General features: G+C 36.9%; 1 protein-coding gene across 1 annotated transcript in view; it reads right to left on the bottom strand.

Annotated features, from left to right (window-relative positions):
- Positions 1 to 1,683: 1,683 nt before the first annotated feature.
- ZNF507 (zinc finger protein 507) overlaps positions 1,684 to 8,164 on the bottom strand; it is a 22,940-nt gene continuing 16,459 nt past the window's right edge. The window contains exons 4-5 of the mRNA XM_012647021.1: positions 2,336 to 2,470; positions 1,684 to 2,222 (exon numbers count right to left, since the gene is read on the bottom strand). Coding sequence (XP_012502475.1) covers positions 1,856 to 2,222; positions 2,336 to 2,470 — 502 coding nt within the window. The 3' untranslated portion in view covers positions 1,684 to 1,855. The remainder of the gene's footprint in view (positions 2,223 to 2,335; positions 2,471 to 8,164) is intronic.

Consider the following 8,164-nt stretch of genomic DNA (forward strand, 5'->3'; position numbering starts at 1 on the left):
ATAAGTCCACATTCAGTGGATTTGGAGAATATAATTTAGTATCTATAAAGTCATTTTATCTTTTTAAAAATGACATATCAGAAATGGATTAACTTTCATAAATAAATTAAAGCTAACTAAATAAAAAAGCTGTAAAATTACGTTTGTTTAAATATCATCATCAAATGAGATTAAAAAAACAAATCAGACAATGTCTCAAAATGCCTGGCCCCACTTAAACAGTTCCTAATGGTAATAACTTTAAAAATACTCATTCATTTAATTCACGCCAGGACTTTGGGAACAGAATTCCTTCCTAAAACGTGCCTACAGTATCCCATTCAAAAACTTTTGGATGGTCTAAGTTTATAAGAGTCACAGCCTCAATTCTAGCTGTTAGAAATCAATATTCAGAACATTCGGATATTCAGAAATAGCACCGTGAAGATGGTGCACCAAATAGTGCACTGGCCTTTTGACTTGTAGGCAGAATTTACTTAAAACAATGCGTAAGTGATCAGCACTAAAAAACCAAAAACACCATTTTCTTCACTCTTTGAAATAATTATAATACAAAATGTGTAAGTAATAAGGAGATCACATCTATTTGGTGGCAAGTTTTAATGGAAAAGCACTTTTATAGTTGGTTTGCCCTATGTGCTATCACACTCTAACAAAATGGAATTTCCTAGATGGAAGTCCTATGGACTTGGCAAATGCTGTTATTAAGATTTTTATAAACAACCTGAATTTTTACTATATTCCAGTCACATTTGGTTATTCCTCTTCTGCTAAATACAACTACATTAAAAAACTCCAGGAAGGAAAATTTCAATAGCAGTACTCTTTTTAAGGAGCTTCTGAGCTTCACCCCTCCATCCTACAAGTGATTTTTGGAAATAGTTCAAACTATTTTCAAGGCCTGATGACCAAATGCAAATTTTCATACTTTGCTGTTTTAACAGACATTTTCACATAATGAGCATGGTCTCATTTAGCAGAGAGCTTAGAAGGCCTGTGTAACTATGGAGAAAGTGTGCCACGTCCTGACACACACTCTGAAAAGAACCTCTGAGAAGTGCACTGAGCTCAACCGGTTACCATTTCTATGGACTTGAGCTTTGGTTTGAGTCTGATGGGAATTCACCTATTTCCTCCTTTGAGCACAAGAAATTCACTGTAAATTTAAGACAATAATTTACTTCTTAAATGCCTGCTTACAACACAGATTTGCATTGACAGGTCTTTCTTCTTTTCTAAGGAGGAAAGGAACATAACTTAGATTGAATATATCATTAATTCCTATCAATTTAGGGATGTAAGTTCAAAGCCCTCTAATTATCTGTTTCCTTCTGGACTCTGTTGGTGACACCAAAACCAAAACCAAAACCCAAAAAACCAAAAAAACAAGAGCTGCCTCCCATTTCTCACTGGAGGCCTGTCATTCTAGAGCTGGTATGTCAAACTGAGAAGAAAACTAAGCTCTGCTTAAGACTGTGACACTTTTATAACAAGTTTTAGAACAGATCCTGAAAATCCCTTTCTTCACTCTTTTGCTTGCATTTCTACACTATAATAAGCTTTAATTAATAAATACACTCAACACTAAGAAGAGGTGACAGAGAGTTAATACAGGATTACATCTTTGCTTCCTCTTCAACCCACTTCCCCTCACTCAAAATATTTAAGTATCATTAATGCTTATCCATTTGGAATTCCTTTTATTAGATTACAAGTTTGGTTCCAAAGTCACACCTGTCATTTCTCAAACATCACACCAACTATTTCTTCTGTGTCTGTTAAGTTACTTGACAGTGCAAAGGTGAAACTGTGGTTCAAGGGAATCCTCTGTTTTCCTCTTCGAGTAATTATTCCATTAATTCGTGTTTAGCGTTGTGTTGTGGTCCTTGTTTAGGATGATGTTTACAATTTCACCCTCGTGCTCCTTCATGTGCTCCAAGAGATTTTCTTTACTGGTTGATTCAAAACCACAGATACAACAACAGAAGAGTAAAACGCAATATTCCATACCAGCAGGGGCAAGACTGGAGATTTTTTCTAAACTATATGAGGTATTATTTGTAGGGCTCAGTTTCTCGTTCTCGTTGGGACCTACAACGTCACTGGGAGCCTGGGAAATCAGTTCTGAAGATGACACCAAATTTTCTGAACTTCCAGTGATAGGATCGGCTTTCTCTTCACTGCTGTTTAATAAAGTCTTTCCAGGCGATTTCCCCAGAACTCTTCAAAACAAAACAAAACACACCAAACTTTGAGTGGGATATAACGTAGGACTAGTAGATTTAATCCTAGCTTTAGTTTATATATAGCAGTAAAGGGAGGGGAGATCAGATACCTGCCACTCTGTGAAATCGCGTCGTTAATAGCCTTGTTCACTTGTTCGTAGTTATAGTTTTGGTCACTCGCGTGCTTCCACATGTGAGACTTCAAAGAGGGAGGGTGGCTGCACACATACCCACACAAAGAGCATCTGAAGGACAGGCAGGCAAGAGTAAAATCAGAACGGTCCCATAGTATCATTTAAAATATTATAATGATTCTATAACAATTATTAAAGTTCTTCTGAAGCCTTATCAGACATATCATATTTCACTGAGTCCAAGATGTCACTGATTCTCAGAGGCGTATCCGTTTCAGAGAGATCCTAGAATGGATGTCCTACAATCAGTCAATGAAAGGAGGTATTTTATATTACAAGGAATTTGTAAGAATCAAGACAATTATCTCAGATTATTTTAGCTATTACAATATTTGGGAAGATTTCTAATATAGTAATATAAAAAATCTTTAAATGATTTAACCACACACACAAAGAAAAACTTACAAAATTAATACTTTATATCACTCTGTTTCTTAAGAAAGCAAAAAGGAATTAATGTAATTCTAAAAGTTGACAATCATCTTTGTATAAGAATTTTAGGCACCTAAGGCTTTTGATAAAATCATTGAGAACATAGTCCACAAACTATTTTGTGCACCAGAATATGCTCATTCTTTTAGGGGATGCTTATTTTAGGACTACAGACAGTTCAATATTAGGAAATTTACTAATGATTCACCATTTGAAGGATCAGAAAAGTCGTATTTTCATTGTTGCTGAGATAATCTAAAAAATTCAATATCCATTAAAAAACTTATGAAAATTATTAAACAAAGACAAAATTATAAATGAAAGTATAATGAGTCTGTATCACCGAGTGTCAATAATTATTGGAATTTTGCCAATCTTGTTTCATGTATTCTCGCGACTTAAATTTCCCTGATTTTTTTTTTAGAAATGACTTTTTCAACTTAGGATCCAAACACGATCCGTGTATTGTATTTGGCTGGTATATACTTAAGTCTCTTTTAATCATACATTTCTATGTTGAAGATGCCAGGTCATTGGCTTGCAGAATTTCTCACAGTAGGGACTGCACCGATGACTTTCTGATGACGTAGTTCATTTTGTTCCCGTCTCCCTCACATTTCTTGTAACAGGCAGTGAGATCCAGAAAAGGGTTTCTCCACCTCAGCACTCGACATTTCGGGCTCGATAATTCTTTGTTGTAGGGGCTGTTTCAGGCATTTTAGGTTGTCTAGCAGCATCCTTGGCCTCTACCCACCAAGTGCTAGTAGCAGCCTCTCTCCCAGGTGTGACAAACACTAATGTCTCCAGGCACTGCCAAATGTCCTGGCGCAGGGGGAGAACACCTTTGGTTGAGAATCATTGATCTAGAGGTTTCACTAGATTCAAGGTCAGATTTTTAAAAATTCTTCTTCTTCTTCTTCCTTTTTTTTTTTTTTTAAACAAATATGCTCCACGGGTACAGCTATGTATTTCCTACCACCACACTCAGGAGGCACTTAGACCAAGCTGACGACAGCTAAACCCGAGGTACTAAACGCAACGTACGATCTTTTTTTTTTTTTTTTTTTTAGTAGCTTCCCCCTTCTCTTCCACACCAATATATATTCTTGATAAAACTTCTCTACAAAATACTGTAGATAGGTAGTTCTTCAACATGATAAAATATATCTATCTCAACGCCAAACCTCGTATATAAAGCTTAATGAGGAAACACTAGAAGCATTTCCATTAAGCCCAAGAACAAAATGAGAGTGTTTGCTATCCTTATTATTTTGTATTACGGAGGTACTAGTCAGTACAATTAGACAAGAGAAAGAAAGAAGAGGTATAAGTATAAAGGAAAGAGTGAGAAATTATTTGCAGATTATATAGTTACATAAGTTGACAAGCCAAAAGAAAAGCAAAAACTGTTACAAATAATAAGACAACTCAATTAGGGCATAAAGCTAACATTCCATACAGATCAACAACTTTCCTATATAAAAACAACAATATTAAAATGCTAGGAAGAAGGAAAAAACAATAGCAATGGAAAAAATAATACACAGGAATAAGCCCATGTGTGTTCGTGTGTGGAGAGCCCTCACTTTGCATGGTTCTGATATGCATGAATTTGTTACCATGGCTTAGTTAAACGTCACTGTCACCCAATGGCACGGTTCAAATTTCAGTTACTAACTGGCATAGGTATGCTAACCGTGAGTAATCACAGAGCACAGGCCTCACTGGCAGCTCTTCAGTCCCCTGTGTAAACAGAGGCATTGTGGCCAGTGACGTCCCTCCTTTCGAAGTCTGTGATCGGTCATTGTGCTTCCATTCAGTTCACTCACAGACGGCAAAGCATGCAGTTGTGTTATCTCCTTGTCTCCCAGGGAGAAACCCACGTGACACTTTACAAAAATGGATAATCAAAAGAGGAGAACTGGCCAACAAAATAGAAATGTGGCAAAAAACCAAAAAGTGATAATGCTGGAAGCACATTTAGACACAAACGTAAATAAGTTACGGAGCACACAGCTGACCACAGGAATGCTGCCACTGAAGAAACTCTGTATGTGAAGCCAGAGGATCTTGGTGAAGGTGAATTCAATGACACAGATGAGGCCAGCAGTTCCCAAAGGGAGTCATGCTGGCCAAAAATTCCACATTAAAGGAACTCTTAGAAATATTTCATGATACCAAAAGGGCAAAGGATAAAATACTGAACGCTGACCCATGCTTAGAACTCACAATCTGCCACAGCATAGAAAGGATGCTCACTCCACATCATAAGGGACACAATGAGAAGGCAGGTAGTGTTCAAACTACTCTTGACAAGTTTCTTACAAAGAGATTAAAAAAAACCTTTAATTCTCAAAGTTTCTATGTTTTTAATTACAGTGTGCTATGATCTGAATACATGTGGGCAAGCCCCTGAAATTCGTATGTTGAAACCTAACTCCCAAGCTGATGGTATTAAGAGGTGGGACCTTTGGAAGGTGACTACGTCTTGAGGGTGGAACACCTGTGAACGAAATTGTGCCCTCATGAAAGGACTGAGGGAGCACCTCTGCCACTGTGTGAGGATGCTGCTGCAAGAGGACACCATCTTTGAAGCAGAGCAAACCCTCACCAGACACCAGATCAGCTGGTACCTTGATCTTGGACTTCCTGGTCTCCAGAACTGTGAGCAATAAACTTACATAGTTTATAAATTACCTGGTCTAAGGTATTTTGTTACAGCAGTCTGAAGAGACTAAGACACAGTGCTATGGTTTGGATATGGTTTATCTCCATCAAAATTCAGGCTGAAATTTGACCCCCAATATTGGGAGGTGGGGCCCAGCGGGAAGCATGTGGCGTGGTGCTGTTCTCGCCGTAATGAGTTCTTGCTCTTCTGAGAATGGACTGGTTCTCATGGGCATGGATCAGTGCCCGAGAGAGTGGGTTGTTATAAAGCCAGGACGCCCCTCAGTTTTTCTCCTCACGTGTCCTCGTCCTTTCTCACCTTTGCCTTGTTGTGACAAATCATAAAAGCCCTCATCAAAAGCCAGGGCCATGCCCTTGAACTTATCCTGTAGAACTTCAGCTAAAAAGAAGTCTTTTCTTATAAATTACCCAATCTTAGATATTCTTTTATGGCAACAGAAAACTGACTCAGAAACATAGAGTTCTAAATAAATACTACTTTTCCTAGTTTTCATTTCCCTATATATTTATAACTGACAGTAAGGGAGGTTTTGATGTTTTAAGATAAAAATTTAAAGTTGATGGAACAATTGTAATTTTCCCCATTTATTATTAAGATCACTTTGCATGGTTCCAGCTTGCATGGTCACTGGTCATTTTTACTGCCCCATGCTATTGTTCAAACTGAGGACTACTTGTATACATATGTACACATATATGTGTGTATATATACACATACATACATGCAAAACAAGAAATGTACATAATAATATGCATGAAGAAAAATTTAAAAATACTACTGAGATACAGAATGACCAGAATAAATGGAAAAGCCCATACTTGTATAAAGTTGTTAATTCTTTATAAATAATCTAGAAGCTTAACATGATCCCAGTAAAATAACAGAATTATTTTAACAGGGAACTAGAAAAGCTGATTTTAACATTCATATGTGTGTACATGCATTATCCATTTGTGAGATTGTGAAATACCTATTTGGTCTTGGACCTTGTTTTCAGGCACGTAACTCCTAAATTCCTTAAAATTTCCAAATTAATGTCTTTTTGTATGCTAATGAGTTGATGGCAGGCAGCCCTTAGGTAGCTTCAGGATGAAGGCTGCTCACAGGAAGCACCAAGGCAGGATTAGACAGTTAGAACTTCCAGCCCCACCCTCCAACTTCCAAGGAGAGGAGAGGAATGAAGGTTAAGTTGATCACCAATGGCCAGTGGTTTAATCAATCATGCCCACGTAGTAATGAAGCCTCCACAAAGCTCAAAAGGACAGAGTTTGGAGAGCTTCCAGATAGCTGAACATACGCAAGTTCCTGGAGGGTGGTGTGCCCAGAGAGGGCATGGAAGCTCCCTACCTCATCCTCCATATCCTATACATTATCTCTTCATCTGTATCCTTTGTGACATCCTTTATAATAAACTAGTGTACGCAGTGTTTTGGAGGATACCCAGTTGGTGTCAGTTGCAGAACCAGTTGCTTGGTTGGTCACATTAGTCTTCTGTGTTGATTATCATGGAGGTGAGAGTAGGGAAAAAACTTTTTATTTTTTCTACTCACTATTCAAAACAACAAGTAAGAAATTGAACTACCTACAAAATCTACATGCTTAATTCCATTTTCGCACCATTACTTCTCCCATAGATATGCAATTTAAAAAAATAATAAACACTGTGTAAAATACATCTGCTAAAGAAGAACATTACCACTACCTTAAGAGTGCTTTGTGTGTTCCTCCAAGATCTCATACACTTTGCACCTCCAAAAGCACACCTGTGTGAATTTTATATTGTATGATTTGCTTGCTTTTCCTTAGTTTTACTTCTATGTATCACTAAACAACCGTTTGCATGTTTCTGAGTATATAAATAGAATCATACTTAATGTGTTCTTCTGTGACTTGCTTCTGTATCTGTAGTTCAATGTTTTTGAGATCAATGTCACAGACTTGGGCATCATATAATTAAAAAGAAAAAAAAAGAGACCCATCCATGTTAACAGGTATAACTCATTTACTTTACAGGGTACCTGCTTTTACTTTGATTTTTACCTCTGCAGTTTCTCGATTTTCCTGACAGAAATTGCAGAAGTAAAACCTTCAAGATCTTCATCCAGCATATTAGTTATCATTTAGAGAGTTGTTCAGGTTATCCAGTCCGCTATGTTGTCTGAAGTGAGAGCCCCCTGATTATATAGATGGTTAGTTTAAATTGCTGAGCCAATTTTTGTTCCACTCAACTGGTCAGCAAATGCTGTCTTTATTTAAAACTTTTTCTGATTATATAATCTATATTCCTTGTACAAAAATGGAATATACAGGCAAGTACAAAGACAAAAACTAAAAAACTACTTGCATAACTTCCTGGTCTTTTTTAATGTACATATGTAGATCTGAGGCAAAAGCAGAATCATTCTATAGATTTTTAATCCTATTTTTGACAATGTTCCATGAGTATTTTCTGAAGTTAAGAATTATGCATTTTCAACAGGGTATAATGTTCCATCCTATGAAAGGTATAATATAACCACTCTGCTAAGTAGCATAAAGTGAGAATGTTTTTGATCTTTTTGACTTTATAAACAATGCTATTAATATAATGAATACCTTGTACATCAATATAAATGCATTAGGCC

The sequence above is a fragment of the Propithecus coquereli genome, unplaced genomic scaffold (assembly GCF_000956105.1).
Source record: "Propithecus coquereli isolate 6110/MARCELLA unplaced genomic scaffold, Pcoq_1.0 Scaffold254, whole genome shotgun sequence".
Classification (NCBI taxonomy): domain Eukaryota; kingdom Metazoa; phylum Chordata; class Mammalia; order Primates; family Indriidae; genus Propithecus; species Propithecus coquereli.